Source organism: Mesoplodon mirus (genome assembly GCF_964341445.2).
Source record: "Mesoplodon mirus genome assembly, chromosome: 2".
Lineage (NCBI taxonomy): Eukaryota > Metazoa > Chordata > Mammalia > Artiodactyla > Ziphiidae > Mesoplodon > Mesoplodon mirus.
In genome coordinates, this window is record NC_138977.1 from 212,728,972 (window position 1) to 212,751,367 (window position 22,396).

The 22,396-nt window shown below is 42.1% G+C and overlaps 1 protein-coding gene across 7 annotated transcripts in view; it reads right to left on the minus strand.

The window, feature by feature from the left end:
• Positions 1-2,903: 2,903 nt before the first annotated feature.
• GPAM (glycerol-3-phosphate acyltransferase, mitochondrial) overlaps positions 2,904-22,396 on the minus strand; it is a 70,912-nt gene continuing 51,419 nt past the window's right edge. For all 7 annotated transcript variants that reach the window (XM_082601609.1, XM_082601606.1, XM_082601610.1 and 4 more), the window contains 13 exons: positions 21,828-21,927; positions 20,910-21,122; positions 19,012-19,125; positions 17,340-17,425; positions 16,500-16,615; positions 14,490-14,560; positions 13,432-13,696; positions 12,530-12,666; positions 11,282-11,359; positions 10,517-10,657; positions 8,986-9,175; positions 7,610-7,668; positions 2,904-6,791 (listed from right to left, as the gene is read on the minus strand). In XM_082601609.1, the coding sequence (XP_082457735.1) occupies positions 6,675-6,791; positions 7,610-7,668; positions 8,986-9,175; positions 10,517-10,657; positions 11,282-11,359; positions 12,530-12,666; positions 13,432-13,696; positions 14,490-14,560; positions 16,500-16,615; positions 17,340-17,425; positions 19,012-19,125; positions 20,910-21,122; positions 21,828-21,927 (1,687 nt within the window). In that variant the 3' untranslated portion in view covers positions 2,904-6,674. The remainder of the gene's footprint in view (positions 6,792-7,609; positions 7,669-8,985; positions 9,176-10,516; positions 10,658-11,281; positions 11,360-12,529; positions 12,667-13,431; positions 13,697-14,489; positions 14,561-16,499; positions 16,616-17,339; positions 17,426-19,011; positions 19,126-20,909; positions 21,123-21,827; positions 21,928-22,396) is intronic.

Genomic DNA, 22,396 nt, shown 5'->3' on the forward strand with positions numbered 1-22,396 from the left:
CTCCCAAGTAAACGCCACCTCCAGATTCTGTTCCAGTGTTATTTGTTCTCTCTTCCAGACATGGACCCACTGGGGAGGCTGAGTGCCTCCAACGAGCCCCTGTAAAAGGCAGTATTGAAGATCAAGTTTGGAAACCAGCCCCACAGCCTGCCAGCAAGATGACCGTGAGAAATAGCTTACATTCAGTTTCCTCTTAGGGTCTTTAGGACCCCTACTACATGATCAGCGTGGTGCCCGGCACACACGTTCGTAAAAATACTATTACGTTGTTGGTTTGCAAACTGGCCCCTGTACACAGAGGGCAAGGAGAGAACAGAGGAAGAGGCAGACTGTCCCAGATTGGTAGGTGGCAGGTTTAATAAGCAAGGGAACTTACACACGAGGATTGTCCTGGGCGGTGCAAGACAGTAGATCTCTGCCCCCATCAACTAGAATCCTAAAAGTCTATATAGAGGCCTTAACTGGGTTCAATCACGTCTTCAGTCGAGTTGGTCTCGGCAACACCTGACTCTCTCAAGGCTGCATCCTTGAAATGGCTGTCAGCATGGGAATAGTAAGCAGCACGGACATTCCAAGGACAGAGGAGGGGGTGAGGAGTCTCCTGCTGCCCGGGTCTAACTCTCCAGTCAACCAATGGTCACTTCCTCTCCGTGATTCCCTCCAACACATATGCTAATCATTGCTGAATTTTGGCCCTGCGTCATGACAAATCCACAGTAAGTGGTGACAAATTCTAGCCGTCTTCAACCTCAAAAGCTCTCCTTCTGCTTAACTCTGTGCAAAGGGCACAGTGTAGGAGGGCTTCTGAGAAATCCTTCGAGCTGGATACATCACCTTAGTGACATGGTTGCCCTCTGAATTGTACAAGGACACCCTTAACAGTGGATTTTTCAAGAGGAAATTAGGTGAAGGGAAAGAATCCTTACGTCCTTTTCCGCCTGTCCTGATGAGACATACTGCTTTCTGCCTTATTCCTCTGTGCCTGTCAGTTGTTCCAGGCCAAGGGCAGAATTTGCAAACCCAGAGAAAAGTGTGTCACCACGATGGAGAGCAAATCTGCACTCTGCCTTGGCAGGAGCCTTCAGCAAACTGCTTCACGATGCTTCAGTTTCATCAGTGGTTAAGATGAGGCTAATAGTATTGTACCTTCCCCCGGAGGATTGGGGTGATGCATAGAAAGTTCTTAGCGCAGTGCCCAACTCTGTACCCACAAACAAGTCCCAGGTACCAGCATGTCAAGCGCATTGTTTTGCTGGGGCCAATAAACTTCCTTCCAGTTTCACAACCTTATGTACCTATAATTTGCCAAGTTCGACACCAAACACAAGGATGGTCCCTACTTCACCGGATGGGACTTGATCATTTTGCTTTCTTGTTCACCTTCCATTTGGCTGGTGGTCATTGAAGTGGGATTGAAGTGGGGTGGGACTGAGGGTCGAACGATGTTGCTTCTGTTCTAGATTCTATCATCACTTACTGTGCGAGCACCGGTGATGTCCTCGTCTGTAAAACTTGGGTGCCAAATACCAGGTGACTCCTAATTTCCCTTTCAGAGCTACATTTTCTTTCCTAAGTAGGAAATCGAGAAAACCAAATACCACATAGTTGTAACGCTCTTAAGCTTACAAAACACTTCTGCATTCATTCCACCTTATTTCATCTTCAAAAATCCACTGTTGTCCCCATACAACACAGAGGACACCCATGTATGTTCACTGGGGTGAGGTGACCAGCTCAAAGTCTTCCAGCACGTGCACAAGAGAGCCAGACTCAAGAGTTTTTTGCTCCCCAAACCCCATGCTCTCTCCCTGCTATACTCCTTTTCTTAAAAATAATAACAACAGATTTGAAAGGCTATATAAAATCCACACACAGAACGCAACTTGGATGAGCCTTCCTTTTCCTAGATTGAGGGCTGAGAAGCATCCAGATGTCAAGCTTTGTGGTACAAGTCACACAATGCAGGAGCTATGCTGGCATCTAGAGACGGCTAAGCAGTGGCCGTTGTGTGGACATCACAGATGCTGTGGACAATTAAGAAAATGTCTATTTGTACATTAGAATTTTGCTAGTTAGGTGTGTACCAGACAGACTGTAAGGTGTTTAAAAGGGGCATAACTAGGACTACAATTAGTGAATACAGGACTAAACATTAAAAGACTAGACTTCAAAATTAATATCCACTTAAAAACACGTGGTTGTAAAAGTTAGAATTTTGCCTTGATGAAGGGAAGGTAAGGTAAGTCCACAACGCAGGAGCAAGAAAGTTGCTAATGCAAAGGAAAGAACGAATACACCAAAGGGTGAGGGCACAGTCATGGCAACAGCATCCCAGAGGAAATCAAAGGGGCTAAAGCACAAAGTCCAGATCGAGAAGCTGGAGCAGAACACATGGGATGATCCTGGGTGTGGATCAGGTTCACAGCCCTGTCACGCACTGTCATGCACCCAAAGGGCATGGATGGCATCACCAGGCACCTGTTTAACACCCTTTCCAGGGGGCACACTTTTGAGAGAAGGCTGCATTTGAGCAGTTTCAAAGCATCCACAGAAAACTGTGCTCTAGTAAAATACTCATCTTACTTGTCAAAAAAAGTAAACTATTTTGAGCAACTATCATGAACTGGTGGGAAAAACCTAAGACTTCAGTTCATGCTTTTATAAACTTAAACATATTAAAATATATCAGAAGCACCACGTTTAAAGGAATATTTACAGAAACCCAAAGAATCTCTCTGTGATGTGAATACTTACTGAGAAGGGCGGTAGCCAAGCTGTAGATATCTACATCCCCAAAAGCCTGATCAAATTTGAAGAGCTCTGGGTCAGTAATAAAATCACGCACTGCAGGTTCACAAATTTATGTAAGATTATTTCTTATAAGCATTTTAATAAAGGCCTATGTGAAGTCAAACAAGAACCGTTTGTACAATGAATTATGTAGGGAACTTTTAACTACAAATGCAAGACATCAAGAATACATTCACTTTTTGGTTTATTAAAACAAAACTACACTTCTGTGCTTCTTACAATATATTGACAAGCATAAAAATCAATCAATGTTTCCAAATAAGTTTCACTCACAGCGTCACATGGTACTTTATAATAAATCTTTTTATAACAATCTGACACTTCTCTGTACAATGGGCAAATAGTTTAACACCTTCCATCAAGGCTTTTCAGAACTTTAGATGTTCAGAAATAAAGTCAAAAGTCTCTTTCAAATTCAATCATTAGTTTGTATTAAACTGAAATGCCAGACGCTAAGCCTCAAGTTCCTAAAATGTGTTTTAAAAAACAGATTTACATCCAAATTAAATCTTATAAACCTCAGTGGTAAGTCCTATCGTTTCTAAGCACTAGAACTATTTGTGGATAAAAAGCTGCATTCGATTGTGCAATATTTTCTTCTAGGTTTGAATTAAAATCTTAATTTTTTATCCCAATTAATCCTAATGTTAACTTTGCTACTTTCAGTGAAAAACCCAGATACATTAAGGGGCTGGTCTTTCATCAAAGAAAAGAGCTCTGACCACCTATACTATAGTTTTCTGTGCTTATTGTCTCCAGGGGAGGAAATATACATCCATTAAATGCAACATTCGATTATACAAAATGCATGCAAATTCTGCCTCTGTGCACGTGTTATTGTTTTGACCCCTTAGAGAACTACCTAACATAGTGTTTCCCAAAATGTTTTCTATGACCCTAAGGAGAGGTCCATAGGTGTCCCAAAGGGGGAAAAGGCCCTGGGATCACACAGATCGGGAAATGCTGGGTTAAACAGGCTTGGTACTGGCAGGCCCTGAGCCCTTACTGCACTAAAGTGCACTGTGAGTTTCTAGGAAAGAGGGTCCGTGTGCAAATTTATTTTACCAGCAACACGTTTTCTATATACAAAACACCTATGAACATCTCACAGAGCACTCATATACATGGAGAGCTTTGGGAAATGCTTTTCCCCTTCAGACTGGAAATTCCACAATCCTACATTCATTGCAATCCCTGGCGTTTTCTCCACTCACCCTGTGGCTTTGTGAGACTTAATAGATCTGAACAGATCTGAGAAGGAAGACTCACAGTACTGTTCCTAGTTCTACACACTTCACGCTACTTCTTTCCCTTTGTTTTTCTTTAAATTTTGAGAGCGAAAGTTCCTTCCCCTCTTTTGAATTTCTTAGGATTTTCTCATTTTGAAAGAGTGCAATTTCACATTGCTTATTATTGGGTCTTTCTGTTTGCTTTTTAACTTGAGTCACAGCTTGTCTTCCCCTGGAGGACATGCATTTCAGTTTTCTAGAAATGCAATAGAGTAAACTGTAGTAAATTATTTACAAGCACCTAGTTTGTTTAATCTTACATGAAAGCCATTCGCTTTTGGAAAACAAGAATAAATCTTCTAGCAAAACAGTGCTATCTGGAAGCCTTATTGGGATGATGGATGTTCATTCAGTAACGAGGCACTCAAGAATGAGCTGTGCTAAAATTAACTCGAGGGTGAGCTTGTCTGGATGAGCAGAACTTTGGTTGAGATTTGCCTTCCTTAAAAAAGGTTTTCAAAGCACCAGTTAATTACAGAAAGCATGCATATTTATTCTCACAGTGAGTTAAGTGGCGAGAGAGCTAGCAAATCATATATTGCATTCCCCAAAGCATCTGAGTAGATTTCTAGAAAACAAACCAACTGAAAGGGAAAAATAAAGCCAGAGAAGCCATTGTTCCCTGCTTAGGCTGGTGCAGCAGTAGCTCTTAGCAGAAGTCACAGGCGGGGCAGCAGAATCCACTGGGAGGTCAGTCCCAACCTTGACTTAAAGGGTCTGAGTAATCCTTGGTCTATAATTTAGCGGATGAGTAAAAGAGACTAGTGAAATATTTGCTTGCCTAGGCAAGGAACACACAAGGGGATAAATAAGCCTCCCTGGCTGTTCCCCCAAACACAGAGCTCCATCCTACTTAGGAAAAAGGAATGCTACACGGGGAAGACCCCACTCCACACCAGAGACGCTGCAACACTGACAACTGCTTAATGGTACATGAACGCCTATAAAGAAAACATATATTTTAAATGCGGAATTTGAGAAGAGTGGAAGAAAATCACAAAAGCATGGCATTATTGCTCTGAGTTTCAAAAGTTTCATACAATGTGAAATACCAATTAGTACCTTTCCCTCTCGCAACACACGCAGAATATTCATGAGATATTATTAGTGTTTAAAAGCCAAGCTGATGAAAGCACAAACTTAATTCGCAGTACTTTTCGATTAAATTCAAAGATTACCTGCAATATTCATCACGAAAAATTCCTATTTCATAATACCATGGAGAGAAGAGAAGGAACAGTAAGCTGTTAAAAAACGTTTAATATCACATGATTTTTAAGAAATCACTATAATTACCATAATTAGCTAACAATTATGATCCCTGCTCACAAAAAGGCACCTACATGTTACGAACAATTTTTCATAATTATTTGCCACTATGTGGCATCGGGGTTTAGGAAAATAACCCACACACCTTTTTAAAGAACCATGGTTTTTTTCTTCCTCAAAGCTAAAAAACCTATAAATGCCTCCGACCATTTGCCAGTCTGCAGGGCTATCACATATACCGTCCAGGTTGTACTCTGCCCAACGTGAGTGGGTACTAGCCACCCAGAAGACGTGCAGTGCACGACCGGTCTGCATGGCATGAGAGGACTGGGTCAGTAGCCTGAAGCCAGGGCACTTTAACACAGGCTATCAGGCCAAGCTAATAAGTTAATACAGTTGCTCTCTCTAAGAAACAGCTGTACCTGTGATAGGCAGGTACTACCTGAGGGGCGGGAAGGTGTACAGACATAAAATAGGAGTTGTTCCTAAATACTTGCTGGTCATTTAAAACTCAATGGCACTTTTTCATATGAACAAACGTTTTCAAAGTCAGTTTTCTGGCCAGGTTTATCTTGAATTTCACCAGCCAAATTTATTTCCTGGTGCTAGCTGTTTGGTCACATTATCTCTATTCCTGACCTAAACTAATATTGCGTCTTCACTTAGCTCTTAAAACACTTTCTGTATCTGACTGCAACAGACAGCACAGTGATACCTGGGTGTGATGTATATTAGCCCATTCATCTGTAAAGCACTTTAAGATGAAAAGTGTTCCCACTTAAAATTTAGCTACGATTGACAAAGATAAAAACAAAAAAACAAAAACAAACAAAAAAAATCCAGGGAATGGATGACGCAATTATTTTTAAAGGATGCATTAACCATTAATCAGAAAATATGCCAACAAATTACCTGACAGCATTAAGTATACTATACAAGATTCAGTTCTAGAATCAACTACATTTTTGTGTCCATCACAGTAATTAGTCCTTAACAGTTATACTTAAAATGTAAATCTTTAATAAACTCCAAAATAATCGTTTGCGATTTCATTTTGTAATCTATTGATTATGAACTGTGAACGGAGGCTGAGGGCCCCCAAAGTGTGATCTGTAGGCGGCTGTGTCATCTCAGAGTCCGATGATCACAGATCACGTAGGGGAGAAGGCACTTGTCTTCCAGGAGGTCACATCAGGACAGGTCAGGCCCGACCACACGATGGCACCTTCCACTCTCGAGCCACAGGCAGGAGCCTACGAGGGACTCGTCCCACACTTGTCACTGGCCAGACGTGCCAGGAGTTACCTACAGCACCACAAAACTCAGAATATATTCTAGGAGTTTTTGCCGGTTGCACTGAGGTAGAAAAGTGCTGCTGAGTTCTAAAACAGACACTCTCTTTTGTTTGGTCTCTTTGAAAACCTAGAGAGAAAGTTTAGATTAAATTAAAGACAAACCAAAAAGGGTCAGGGGGAATTTCTATCACCAATCCTGCTCTGTGTCCTAGCCCAGAAAATGCAGTAAGGCACGTAGAGCCATATGCGGGCTTTAAGTAAACGTCCATGTAGGCATGTGCAAGTGTGGGGTGGGGGGGGTTGGGGGCAGGTGTGGGGTTTTGGGGGTGGAGTTCAACCAGTGTACTATATTTTTAAATTTACGTTGGAATAAAGTCACAAATATTCCCTTACAAAGACCACTAGTACCTTCATGGAACTCATGTCCCAAATGATATGTGAAGATAAGGGATACCTGAGGATACTTCTAGAAATATTGGTAAAAGCACAAGAAAATAACTGAAGGGACTTCCCTGGCGGTCCAGTGGTTAAGACTCCACACTCCCAATGCAGGGGGCATGGGTTCGAATCCCTGGTTGGGGAGCTAAGGTCCCGCATGCCGCACGGCGCAGCCAAGAAAAAAAAAAGAACTGAAAATCATAGGGCATAATTAACATCCCCACCGAAACTGTAGTAGAACCTTGAAACACACTGACACCTTCGTTTGGAATGAAGATGAAAACCAGGAAAATTCTGAAACATTCAAATAAATCTGTGCTGATGGGCCTCACCTTCCACGTGCCCCTTCTCCTCCCAACCCCCAGAAATGCCTGCAAGGTTAATCCAGCAGAAACTGATTCTCCCAGGGTTCAGCCCAACACAAAGGTGCCTCACACAGACTAGATCTAAATAGAAAGAAGACAGACGTGAACACACTCTTTTATACCATAAGCAGGGGACACTCACCCCAATATCCTTAAACATTTTCACAGCATTCTTCACAAGACAGTAGGTGGCACTCTCAGCTGTGGAGAAAGAAAAAGCCCATCAGACGTTTCGGCCCAGCAACAGAGTAAACCCCAACATCCACAGGAAGAGCACGGGAGGCTAGGGAGAGGGTCAGAGCAAGTCCAAGGACTGGGTCAAGCTCCCTTTCGCTACTGGCAACCTGTGAGGCCTCAAAGGATTTGCCGTTCTTTAAAACTACTTTGTCATCTTTTAAGGAAAAAAAGAGAAGGAGAGAGGGATAAGGAGAGAAACAGGGAGGGAAGGAGAGAGGGAGGCAGGGAAGGACAGAGAGAAGAGGAAGGGAAAGAGAAATACCCAAAACGCCCATCTTGAAGGATTTTTGTAAGACTCAAACAAGACAGTGTGCAGAAATTCTTTTAAACTGCACAGTGATGCATACATGACTACTACACCAGTGGGACCAGAAAGAGCACAAGTCTAGAGGTTGGAAAAAAAGAGTTCTAAACCCAGGTTGCCCTTTAACTAGCTATGTGATCTGGAATAGTGTCCTCATCTATAAAGTAAGGTGATTCTAGCTCTAGATAGCAATCTAGAGATATTTCTAGGGATATATCTACACATCTAACTATCTATCTATCTATAGAGAGATCTAGATATCTCTAGATAACTATAACTAGATATCTCTAGATAGATTATCTCTAGATCCCTCATGGCTCTAAAAATTATTGATTCAAAGTAGTTTCAGTCCTAAACCGTAATTGTGTAAAATGCCACTCCCACCCCAATCACACCTCTTCTGTAGCAGACAGTACCAAGTGCCGGTCAGTATGGGGGGCAAAGGAAACACCCACTGCTACTAGGCATGCAAACTGGTTCAGCACTTAAGAAGCGCTTGGCAGTACCCACTAAAGCTGAACCCACCACACCCTGTGACTAGGCAATTCTCCTATACAGCCCAGCGTAAATGAGTCCCTGTGTTCACCCAAAGGCACATTCAAACATGTTCACAGCAGCACTGTTCAGAGTAGCTCTGAACTGCAACACCCGAATATCCATCAGTGATGGATGTGAATAAATAAAATGTGGTAAATACTTATACAGTGGAATACTACAAAGCAACAAGAATAGACAAACTACATGCAACGACATGTATGAATCTCACTTGCAAAGTTAAATGAAAAAAGCCAGACATAAGAATATCTATCTGTATCATTGAGTTTATATAACACACCCAAACAGGTAGTAGTAGTCAGCTATGGAGTTAGAGGTCAGGATAATTTTGCATTCTTTTTTCCAATTATCTACAATAAGCAGATTCCTATCATCGAAAAATGTGTAGCTTTTAAAAGAAGCCAAGATAGGATCACACATACCATACACTGCAACACTTCTTTCTGTCCTGGTTATTAGGTATTTGTGCAGCTTTTGCAGATATTCAGGCTCTGGAACAGGACCACTGAAGTTGTGAATGAAGATGGCAGCAGAGCTGTAGGCCTCCAGCAAAGGCCCAAGGAGCCTCTGTAGGAAGGTGATGAACTGCTGGTGCTCCTTGGACTGGCTCACCTGGGAGGGGAGGGGCGGGAGACCCCGTCACTGGGGGACAAAGGAACCTCCTCAGAGCACCAGCGGCTCGAGAAGACGGCCTCTCACCGGCTCCACACAGAGGCAGCCTACTGCTCCGTGCGCACAGAATCGCCCCTGGAAATGACTGCTGGTTTTGAAATGCGTTCTTTACTGTAATCACTGACATTCACAGTACTTGAGGTTTGCGTTCATTGAACAGCTGCCTAGGAGAAATGGTCATACTTGAGGAATTATGCCATACGGTCATCACTGAAAATAGCTAGTCCCGAGGCTGGACCCTCCAGACTTTGAAGCCTGGCTCGATGGTCACTCAAGTGCGCAAAAAGGCCACATGTCGAGACCCCCGAGATCATCTCAGTCCCTCCCAGCCCTCACTGCCTGCCATCCCCACATGGCTTCGGGCCCACAGTCTGGCACAGCGGGGAATGGTGTTGGTGATGATGGGGTGCTTTGGGCAGTGGGCGCTCTCATTGCACCCCTCCCCCAAAACATGCACGTTCAGACGAGCCTCTCTGGAGTGTGGAAGCAAGATCACTGCCCCATCTCGAAACTAATAATACCCAACATGGAAAACCTCCAAAAGTCATTTGGACTCTCCTCTGTGTGTGCGTGTGTGTCTGTGTGTGTGCGCGCGTGTGTGTGTGTGTGTGTAAACTAGGGTTATTATCCCACTGCAAAGACAGTAATCCACTTAGGGTATTCAGAAAAGAAGGGTCATTACTACTAATTTCTAAAATTACAAATTAGACAAAATTACTTTTTCTAAAGCAGGGACAATCTTTTAAAAATCAAATTTTCTCCTGTGATAGGAATTGTCTTAATTGAAGGCAAAGAGCTTGATGTAGGAAATTTGGGGAGAGACGGCAAGACTGAGCATGACTCAAAAGGAGCAACCAGGCCAGTGGCAGCTGAATCTTAATTCTCTCCCATACCTGGTACGGTACTGCCTTGCTTCAGTGATGACTGAACAAAACCACTGCCTCTTTAGGAGTGAGTGCAGGTGTGGGTAAACAGGTTTGCACCTGTGCATTCTGATGAGAGGGTCATGAAAGGTATCATCTATGCTGTTCATCTTCCCAAATTTTCAGACTCTTGTCTCTTTTTCCATTTACCTATACCCACACTGAACAATTTAAGGTATTAATTCAATTCAAACAGTTTCAGTATCCTAACTGAGCAGAAAGCACCCCGGATAGTTTGCGGGTGCTCTGAATGTGAATTAGTCACCAGAGTCCCAGTTTATAAGAGCCTCGTAGCTTGTGGCAACGTAAGCCTCGACTCATCACGGTCATGTCCACCAGAATCCTTCACCCAAAGTACCTTCAGGAAGCAATCTCGCTGCTCTTCACCAAAATCGCTGTCTTCATCTTCTTCATCACTTCTCCAAGACAAAACTTCAGGAAGCTTCTTGTCCCACTGCTGCTCAGCAAGACCAGGACTAGTATCTTCCTGATCATCTGGCTATGCCAAGGAGATGACCAAGAGTAAATAAACATGCACAGGCACGCAAACACCTGCCCGGCTGGACCCCAGACAAAGCAGCCCTCTCTCATTCCCTCCCCTACTCTGCTCTGTTTAGCCATTCACAACATCAGTCCACTGCCCTCTCCAAACTCAAAATCACTCAGAAGACAGCAGGGGAGGGAAAAAAGAAAGAGTGAGGGCGAAAGCTACCAGACAGATCAAATAAAATACCCTTCCCTCTCCTAAATTGGTACCTATTTTCCCAGGCCATACCCTCTATACTCAAGGTGCCAAAATTAAAACAAAATATCAAAAAAGAAAAATGCACATGGGCAAGCTACAAGCACACAGATACGCGGAAGAGCTGATCTTGGAAGGCAGACTTCTGGATGTCAGGGAATCTAGTCAAGATACGTCTTACGCAACACCCGTTACACAAAAGGAACCAAAATATTAAGCAGTCCCAAAAGACATTTATTCTCCCCGTTCTTATTTTTCTCTTCATCTCATCTGGACTCAACTATATATCAAGTGGAATTATTGGTTCAGGTGGCTGGTAGGAAAGATAATGAAGAGCAAGAAACTAAATAAAGGCAAACAAAGGCGAGCATGTCCTCTTACCTCCGCCACTGTAAGAATGCCATACTGGATAAACCTGCCTACTGTTTCATGGCAAATTTGGTAAAACGTCTGGCAGGGCTAAAAAGAAAAGGCATTTCCATGTAAATGTCACTGTCCTCCACTTATTTTTTTAAAGACAGAAAATCGCATACAAGGTAGCTGCTGGATACTTCCACAGTAGCACCTGCCTCCCTCCACTGGGCAAGCCCTAAGAGTTCCGACGCCCGCCCTCTTGATGAGTGCATGTCGTGGACAAAAGAAGAGACCTTGTAACCCGACTGGCCGAGCGCCCAATGCAGCACCATCTGCAGAGGGGGCTCCTGAGCTGTGTCTCCCCGAGTGGAGCAAGGCCTTAGAAGGGCTGCTGGTCAGGACCCTACACCTGTTTCGTCCTTTGTAAGACCATTTCTCTGCAAAAGCTATCTTACAGTAAATGTTGTACACAAAGGTGGCGGATGAGGAAACACTGTATGTATTCGAATAACTCAAAAAAGACCCAAGTGAAAGACAAGGTCAAACTTGAGAGCCTTATCTACCCTGCCCCCTCCCACCCTGCCCCCAAGATTCATGCAAAACAGATTCCCCAACAGGACCACAAACGTAACATATATAAAGAACGCTGTGGAGGAGGGCTGTACTCACAATACCTGTGCTCATAAGTGTCCCAGGACACACTCATACAAGTGGAAAAGAACAGACTTTAAAATAAAATATAAATTCTATTTGTTGATGATTTTGAGGAAAAAATCTCTCTACTGCTTAATATGTATGCCTCCTTAGAAATGTCTCCACGTATTTAAATATACTATAAATGCTCATTAGTTCCGCTGGGCCTTGCTTTCCCCATTTGTAAAGGAGAAGGGGTTGAGCAGATGAGTTTTAAGCCTGTTTCTGACTCTGCTCTTCTACGGTTCTATCATCCACGAGTGGGCATGTTAGTTATTTACAAACCCCGGACCCAGTGGCTTAAGCACAATAAGAGCTCAATAACTCTGGATCTCAGTGATGGAGAACGCTGAGCCATCTGTCCTATCACACCTCACGGCACGCGAGGGGTTCGCTGGAGCGGTGACCCCAGTAGCAAACCAAGATCGTAACGACATAATGGTTTGGTGGTCATTGAGACCCAGGAGCAGGATATAAAGCTTCAATCATGGGCCAAAAACTCTCTATAAGGAAAGCATTTTATGATTTCACAAAGGTGCTCAAGAAAAAGAGAAGAGGCAACACTCAAGAGTCTTCACTTACAAGCGAGATGGTGCCTTCGTTGGAGAGCAGGCAGCACAGGCTGGCGGCCTTGCGCACCAGCTGTTCCTGGCTGATCAAGCTGGCAGACCCAGGCGCTCCCGGGCCCCTCTTCTTCAGAACCGCGTACAGGCTGCAGGCTGAGGAAGTAAAAGAAGCAATGAAGCTGGCAGCCTTAGGTCTCCAAGAAAAACTTCAACTGGCTCAGATTAGTTGGATTACCTCAAAAGATTATTAATACATCAAAAATAATTATCTGGGGCTTCCCTGGTGGCGCAGTGGTTGAGAGTGCGCCTGCCGATGCAGGGGACGCGGGTTCGTGCCCCGGCCCGGGAAGATCCCACATGCCGCGGAGCGGCTGGGCCCGTGGGCCATGGCCGCTGAGCCTGCGCGTCCGGAGCCTGTGCTCCGCAACGGGAGAGGCCGCAACAGTGAGAGGCCCGCGTACCACACACACACAAAAAATTATCTGCATTCACTAGAGAAATTTAAATAAATCCCTTCAGAATTTACTTCTTGTGATTCCATGTGATCCCAACCCTATCAAACCTTCCTCAGAAGCTTCCATCCCGTCTGCTCTCCGTCTCCTGTTGCCTCCACTCACTTCAGTCGTGTATGTCTCATCTCACTTAGATTTTCAGCTCGTGAACAGCAAGACATCTTACCTCTCCTCCCTAGTAAAACGTGTAATACTATGCATACAGTAATCCAGTTACTACTTGTTGAACAATAAATGTAAGAATAAGCTATAAACAGTGACATAGCAGATGACATTTTTATCTGAAAACCAAAACTATAGCAACACATTCTCTCAAACAAGGGGCTATCATCCAAACTGAAGTAGACACCACCATGTGCTTTTGGCCCTTTCACTTGCCACGAAAATATTTCAGGGTCCAACATACCTATGATGGCCTCCATGATAAAGACGTGGAGCAGCCCATTGCTGTAGAAGTTGAGTTCAAAGACTGATGGGACAGTTGTGCTGGGAGTAATAAAAAATTCATCGTTCCTGCTGGTGTGTGTGATTGTGATGCAATTTCCCAGCAGCTGTATGGCATGCATGACTACGTCTTCTGAATTTCCTGAGAAACCCAGGTCAAAATCACGAGCCAGGACTTCCTCCTTCATCACAAAGAAGTCCTCCACCAATGTGGAGAGATCAATTCCCTAGAGAAACAGACAGAAGTGGTCTCTAGGGAACAGAAAAACTCCTTCCCAAAAGATGAAGAGACCGTTCCAAGGGTTTTTTTTCTTGCCTTGGCTTTCCTGCAGCTCGCTGTTGGCACATACGGAAAAAGAGCCAAAACACCGTGTAAAGAAAGTCAGAAGACTGGTTAAAAAGCTGTCCCCCAGGAATGTCAAGATACTCCACATCCAGAGACTACTCTAGCCACAACACATGATACGAGCACGTAAGATCACAAAAGGGAGAAGCCACCATCTGAAAGTGAGAAGTACTTATTTTTTAGCAAGAATTTCCCTCATTCTAAATATTTATCTGACAAATATTTATTTGGTGTCTATATACCGGCACTATGTTTGGTGTTGAGAACATGACTGTGAGAGAGACAGACAGACAGACACAGTCTTTCCCATCACAGGGCTTAGACAAGTGTATTGTGGGAAGGCAGAGCGCAGGTCCAAAATACCAATCAAATAGCTTGGAAACCATTAGCTATCAGAATACTTTCCGCATGTTGATGAGATACGCCTTATTTACATTAACTGTATTACTCAAAGAATGTCTTACTGTCATATAAAACAGTCTCTGAGGTTTTTTATGTAGATTTCTTCCTCCATCAGGTGTAAGCACCTGTCGGCAGAGTCCTTAGCTTACTTTACTGTTCATCTCACAGGACTAGCGGGAAGGGGGCCAAGTCTATCAGTGGACCAGTATTTGGAGAGCTGACAAAGCATTGTCATGCTTTCTATTGAACTCCAGGTGACACTGCAGACATACCTGCCTGTGTCTGTAGAGGAGCAGGCAGGCCACGATGTGTGTTGACATAATGGCACAGGACTTGCTAGCGGCTGGAAGGCAAACACAGATCTTTAGTTGCACTTTTGTTTAATATAGTTAAAACTTTTTTAAAGCACCTAAATCTTAATCAGGAGTATTTAAAATTATAAAAGTCCTCTGCCACATTTCCTATAACCCATTTACCAAAGGGAAGTTACAACATGATACCATGTTCTGGGCCAAGGGAACCTCATCAGAGATCATGATTCATCACATAATAGAATTCAGTCTAAGACAGGTCTGCCCTCAGTCCAAACCAATGGAAGTTAGTTACTCAGTGACCAAGAGACATCTTTATGGAAATACCAAGACCCAAAGTATGAGCCTATTCCAAGAGCTCTACAGGATATCCTACTTTAGTGTGTCTTGACTTGTTCCTGGCCTCAGTCTACTACACCTGCAACTCTACTTCAGTCCTCTTGCAGGTATTCACCACCACATTACAACAAAGTCAGGGTTGGGGGGGGGGGTGGAGGGGGATGGGGATGGGGACAGGTAGTTACCAAGTCAGGAATCTGGGGTCAAATCCTAACTTCTACACTAATTTCATGACTTGGGAGAAATGTCTTAAATTCCCAAGCCTCAGCTTCCCTTTGGTACAATGAGCATCCACCTGGTTCACTGGGCTGTGTAAGCACGAAATGACTGACCTGGCACAGGACGCATAGTAATGGGAGCTCAATACGTTTTAATTTCCTCTTTTCAACCTGGCCCAGAGGCAGGTCAGAGGTAGGAAGGAAGGGGACAGAAATACATTTGAGAATGACTATAGTCCATAACTCAATATTCTAAATTTGTAGAAAATTATTAATCATATGAATCAAATATGAGAACATCTATGGAATAATCTAAAATAAGACACCATCTGTGGGTTTTCTGAGATGATAATGAATTCATGAATACTTCATTCACAATTGATGTTGTCTCCAGTGTTTAAGAAACAAAAAAGTACCGAGTACCATATATATTTGGCCTTTAAAAAGAATATTTAAAAGTTTTTTTTAAAATTAAGTATTTGTGTTATAAATGGAAAATAGCACAATACAAAACGGTAAAAAATATTTTATAGACTAGACAGCAACACATCTGGTTATTTGGGTAGTGAGTTTTATCTTTATTTTACAACTTTTCAGCATTTAAGGATGAAATACTTTTAGCATCCAGAATTTAAGCAAGGGGAGAGACACAATCAAATGTGCTCCAGAAAGACTATCCTGGCCCAGCGTAAAGCAGGAGTAGAGGCAGCTAGAGTGAAAGGAGCGGGACGAGGTGAGGAAGCCTCCACACTGGTGTCGCGAGGAGAGTGCACCTGGGTGGCACCCCAAGGGCCCCACGCTGCTGCTGCTCTGCGATCTTAGAGGAGCCTCTACAACATGACACCATGCTGCAATTTGGAACTTAAGGACGGCTAATTCTGCAGGTAACTCACTCCACTCTGAGTCGTGCCCATTTGCATTATTTGTGTACAACTATCCCACTGAGAAGAGCATACGTCTTTAAGTACAGAACCATTATTCAATTTGTATTCCCCACAGCTAAAACAAAAATTTACACATAATAGCCGCAAAATATTTGCCAAATAAAAATGATCATGGGGTCACAGGGGAAAGGGACATGCAACTGTAAACCTAGATGTTGTACCACAAGTTAGTTCAAAGAGACTAATTCATAAGCAAAAGAAGCAACAAATCATTTTGGCAATTTTTTTAAATGCCTAAGAACTACCACATGAGTACCTGCTAATTAACAGGCACGGTGTGAGATGTTTCACTGGGTTACCTCAAATCCTCTCAGCACCACTTTCTTTCTAATAACTTACCTATCACCCCCTGTGTATTAGTACTAGAACCAGAAGTGGAATCTAACTTTGGCAGATTCCAAAACCTGTATGGTTTGTACTGCATCACACCGAATCTGAATTATGGAATTAAACACTGGAATTCTACTTACTGAAGAGAATGTGCTCAGCCAGATTTGCAATCAATCTTCTTCGGAAGGATTCATCCGTTGCATTTCTGGACTCGTTAATGGACATGTCTGTACCTTCAGCAGCAGCATCATTGGGTCTAAGAAGGTTTTGTTTTTGTTTTTTTAATTAGACTTCTATAACCCCACTCTTTCACAAAGCATACTACATGGGCTTAAGATACAATGTATTAGACACTTTAAATTTCTACATATTCTAAATTTAAGCCACAGGTAGATTATTTCTATGGGTTGTTTTACTCCATAATATACCTTATTAAATTTAATATACTCTCCTGACCAAAACGTGTTATTTAATTATGACTAATCACTTCCAGAACTCACCGGCATAAAGAATGCATAAAGCAAGATGCCTCATTTTAAAACATTTTCAAACATTCAATACTTGAACATATATTAAAGGAAGGGCTTAATATTCTATTTCTCTAAGTGACAATTCAATTTGAATTCTGGAAAATTCACATAGGAAAACTCTTTAATTTGTTGCATGAACATGCAATATGCACAGCCTAAGTTATTACCAAAAAGAACATTTCAAACATTCAAAAATATAAATCAAATAAGAACTCTCAGATGACTCACAAAATCAAAAAGATTTTATGATGCAAGCAATCAAAAACCTTCAAACTAATGTGAAAACACATAATTTCAAGATCCTTTATCAGACCAAGAGAAAAGTTACTCGAGTGAGGAAGTAAAAACAAGAACATGAATGCCCTTAATAAAGTTAACAAATTCTTCCATGCAATAGAAGAAATAACAGATATTTGATGCGTCAGTACAAAAAATTTCCATGAACCTTACCTTGAAGCAAGTATAGCTGGTAACAACGCTTGCTCCAGAGAAAGTGGAGAAGAAACAGGTTTCTGACTTTGGCTTTCTAAATATTCCTGGAAAAATAAAATAAAATATTATCATTTACTCCCACTGTCTCACTTCCATAAACATATATAAAATATAGTTTCACCTTCAAAAAGTAAAAAGGGAGATGTTAATACAATGAGCCATATTACATAACATGAGAAATATTCTCTATATCCTAAACTGTCTTCAGAACTGCAGAATAACTCATAGAATGTTGTTAAGTATGAAATCTAAGAACAGAAACTCCAAAAAACAGGATGATGCTTAAGCAAAATCATTTAAAAATTAAGGGGAAAATGTAACTTTTCTCATATCTTCATGAAATTATTTGGCATTCCCAATATTACTAATAGTGATAAGTCATCAACCATACCTTCTAAAGGAAATCTGACAACCTGAAGGTCACGTTATACTCAAAAGAAGCTCAAGTCAAACACAAATCATAGACAAGAGAAGCTGTGCAATATTAACAACAACAACAAAAAGTGATAAGAAGTGATGAGGTCCCTGAAGCCAAAAGCACTGAAGGCCAGAAAGCATGCATCCAGCATAGCAGTTTGACTCTTTCAAAGTAAAACCAAAAAGTGGAACAGGGCCTCCCTGGTGGCGCAGTGGTTGAGAGTCCGCCTGCCGATGCAGGGGATACGGGTTTGTGCCCCGGTCTGGGAGGATCCCATATGCCGCGGAGCGGCTGGGCCCGTGAGCCATGGCCGCTGAGCCTGTGCGTCCGGAGCCTGTGCTCCGCAACGGGAGAGGCCACAACAGTGAGAGGCCCGCGTACAGCAAAAAAAAAAAAAAAAAAAAAAGTGGAACAGAAGGAGAAGCAGGACACCTCTGCACCTTATCTTTAGGTTCCCATCCTTCTCTTCTCCTTTACCAATCTGAAAATCTTAAGAATTTAAAACTGCAGGACCTCAGGGACCCACCAGCCCCAGGCTTCTCCATGAGGATGGCACTATTCCTCTGAATATGTAGGTATTAAGACTCCACTCAGTAGAATACGGCATCATCCTAGACTATCAATGTTACCCAGCTGTGAGATACATTTTGAAAAATTTCTCTTAAGGGCGATTTTAAAACATCATGTAGGGCTTCCCTGGTGGTGCAGTGGTTGAGAGTCTGCCTGCCAATGCAGGGGACACGGGTTTGTGCCCCGGTCCGGGAAGATCCCACATGCCATGGAGTGGCTAGGCCCGTGAGCCATGGCCGCTGAGCCTGTGCATCCAGAGCCTGTGCTCCGCAACGGGAGAGGCCACAACAGTGAGAGGCCCACGTACCGCAAAAAAAAAAAAAAAAAAAAAAAAAAAAAAAATCATATAAAATTGATATAGATAAAGCAACATACAAAATTCTCATGAATTAAAAAAAAATAGCAATACATTTTGAGACTGATATCTCCCAAACATAGACATTTAGGCTCCTTTGTCAACAGGCACATTTCAGTGGAATAATTTAGGAAACACTATCCTTGTCAGAGTCCCCATTCTATAAGAGAAGAAAGTGAGGCCCCAACTCACATGGAGAGGAGGCATCAGAGGCCGGACTAGAGCCCAGATCTTGTGTCACTGAGCTACACCAAGGCTGACACAGCTTCATTTCAACAGACACTCACCTTTAAGGAAAATGGTTGTGCAAAATCCACTCTCACACATCCATAGTTTTTTCGTAACATTCTGATAACGCCTCTTGCTATGCTCCAGAGGCTCTCATTCTTCTTAGGTTTTCCCTAATTTGAAATTTTGAAAGAATAGCATGGTAAGAAATAAAGCTAACAAATATACAAACATCATTATCCAAAGAATAAAGTTTATTAATTTTTTTATGGAAACCGATGGTTTGTCTGGAAAAAGATAGTAACGAATGAAGGAAAATAAGTATTCATTGACTGAGACCTGTCAGAAACGTTTAGCACTCGAAGATGCTAAAAGATGTAATCACGTCACTGGGGAGGTAATTTGGCCAATGAAAAAGGAAACATTTAACACAACTTCATTTAGTGCATTGTTTACATCATTCACAAAAATAGAACTGCAAACTACTGAAGGACAAAAATGACGTAACAGCCTGAAAAACTGTTCTGCAGTTCTCAGATAAAAATAAGATGTCAAAGAGGCCACCTTATTGTGGTCTGATGATCACGATGGTCCAAATATGTAACATTAGGCAACCAAATGCCAAATTCAGCCCCAGAGTGGCCTTTGAGCCAATTATTCATTCAGTAAGTGTTTCCTGAATATTTAACATGCATAAGGCACAATGTCAGCTGTATAAGGGACACAGGACTCAGATATGATGTCATGAGACGCAGTCAGGGTGAGTGGAGCATATGTTCAGAATTGACACAGGCAACACAAGGAGGAGTCTCACAAGAGATAATAATAATAATCCAGGTCTATCACTTTATTTCTAAAGCCTCCAATTATTAGGAGTCCTTGAGCTTCTGATATGCTTTGGGCAATAAGCTTGAAACAAGTACCATGACCAAGACTTCCACACTAAATAAGAACAAAACTAAACTCCTCTGGAACTTGCACACTGCTGGGAGGAATAGTAAGTTGGTAAAACCATTGTGGAGAACTGTTTGGCAGCATCTACAAAGCTGAACATACATATACTTTATGATCCACTGACTCCACTCCCAGGCACATACCCAACAAAATGCATACATATGGTCATCAAGAGAAATGTACAAGAATGATCACAGCTGAAACCAGGAAACCAAACTATTTTTTCAACAGTAGAATAGACAAATTGTATATTCATACACTGCAATACGGTATAGCTATGACAATGAACAAATTGTAACTACCTGTAACAACAAACAGGTGTTGCTTGTGCAAAGGAAACCAGAGATAAAAAGTCCACACACTACATTATTCCATTTATACCATGTTCAAAAATGGGCAAACTAATCTATTCAGTAAGAAGTCAAGATAGGTGGTTACCCTTGCGGGGAAAACAATGAGAGAGGGATAAGGGAGGTTTCTAGGGTCCTTGACCTGGGTCCTGGTTATGTAGGTGTATTCATTTTGTGCTGATTCCAGCTACATGCGTATGATGGGTGCATTCTTCTGTAACTATTTACTTCAGTAAAAAAGTTCACTAAAAAAATTACCGCAGTCTCAAAATTAATTTGTAGTTGTTTTACCAACATGATCCCACCAGTTCTTCAGGTTTAACTTAAACTCTACACATAAGCAATAAGCCCTGGGGAGACCGAGCCATGTATACCCTCCCCAGGGCAGAGGTGGCAACTCAGTACCAAGTATTCTTCCACTTTCCGACCCCATGATTAATCTAATCATGCCACTTCCTCCAAATGCAGGAAATTACCACATCATCACTACCAATCAGGCTGCCATAGGGGATGAAAGCCCACCCTACCAAGTTTCCTACCGTGTTATAAAATTAGAGAGTAACAAAAATATTCTTAACTAATTCTAAAAGCACTTATCTAAAAGCAAAAGACTGGAAAAGCAAAGATGACTTTTGTGCAGGTGGTCCTCTTACCAGTTGTTCGCCATTGTAATGACCCTCGATAATACGATCGTAGGAGATCCCAACAGGTATTATCAAGATGTCTGGGATGGTATTGGTAGACAGAGTATCTACTACAACTGACAAAAGTCCTGCCCGAGCACAGGAGATTTTTCCACTCCTAGAGCGTGTGCCTTCCAGAAAAATCTCCAAGAACTGCTGCTGTCGAAGTAGTTCAACTATATGCTGGAATATAAGGAGAAAGTAAAACATGAGCTCATGAACTCAAGATCACCCAACTTAGAATAAGCTCAGCAAAGTTAAACCTAAAAAAAAAAAAAAAAAAAAAAAACCCTATAATTTCTGACAAAATATTTTGCTCATGCAGATAATATCAAAAGAGCTTCTCCAATGTTATATTTTGGTGATAACAAAAAGTAATCATCAAACCCATATCCAAGCAATAATCACTGAAATAATTACTCAGACAACTGTTTTTTAAAAATCTCAATCAAGTCTCATTTTCTTCTACTGTGATAGCTACCATAACGACTTTAAGAATAATTAGAGGGCTTCCCTGGTGGCGCAGTGGTTGAGAGTCTGCCTGCTAATGCGGGGGACACGGGTTCGGGCCCTGGTCTGGGAGGATCCCACGTGCCGCGGAGCGACTAGGCCCGTGAGCCACAACTGCTGAGCCTGCGCGTCTGGAGCCTGTGCTCTGCAGCGAGAGGGGCCGCCATGGTGAGAGGCCCGCACACCATGATGAGGAGTGGCCCCCGCTTGCGACAACTGGAGAAAGCCCTCGCACAAAAACGAAGACACAACACAGCAAAAATAAATTAATTAATTAATAATAATAAAAAAATTAAAGACACAGAAGGAAATTAAAACCTCTCATAATCACTTGTTAATATTAAAAAAAAAAAAAGAATAATTAGAGATCACACGTACCCCGTGGAGCAAAGCTCTATAGAGAATATCTTTCCGTCCATCTGACGTCTCATCTAGCCTCCGTCGTATGAAAAAGCCCCCAAGCTTATGGATCAGGGTACTATAAATTTAAGAACACATTAATTTTTTAAAAAGAAAAATTTAAAAAGAGTACTCAAATTCCAAGTTATTCAAAACGTGTCATTTGGATATAAACCTCATGTGTTGTTTGAGTTGCTGATTGTGAAAATGTGGACATTTTTCCATTTTCCATATATTGACATGTTTCAGTCATTTACATTATTCATTAGCCTTCAGAATATCACTGTGTATAATGAAGCTCTGTTACATCTGTTCTAAGCCAAAAGGAGTTTACGTGATATATTACCCCGCAAAGGTCCTGGTACAGACTTTAAGAGGATTATAAAATACTGCTAAATTTTAAAACCCTGTCCAGGGTCTCAAGACACTGAACTTTAGACATCCCAAAATTTTCCTATGGCACATTTACTACAAGATGAATATGATGTTACAAAAGCCCCTTTGGGGAAACCTTCTCAAGTAAGTATTTCTTAGAGAGTATCCCAGTA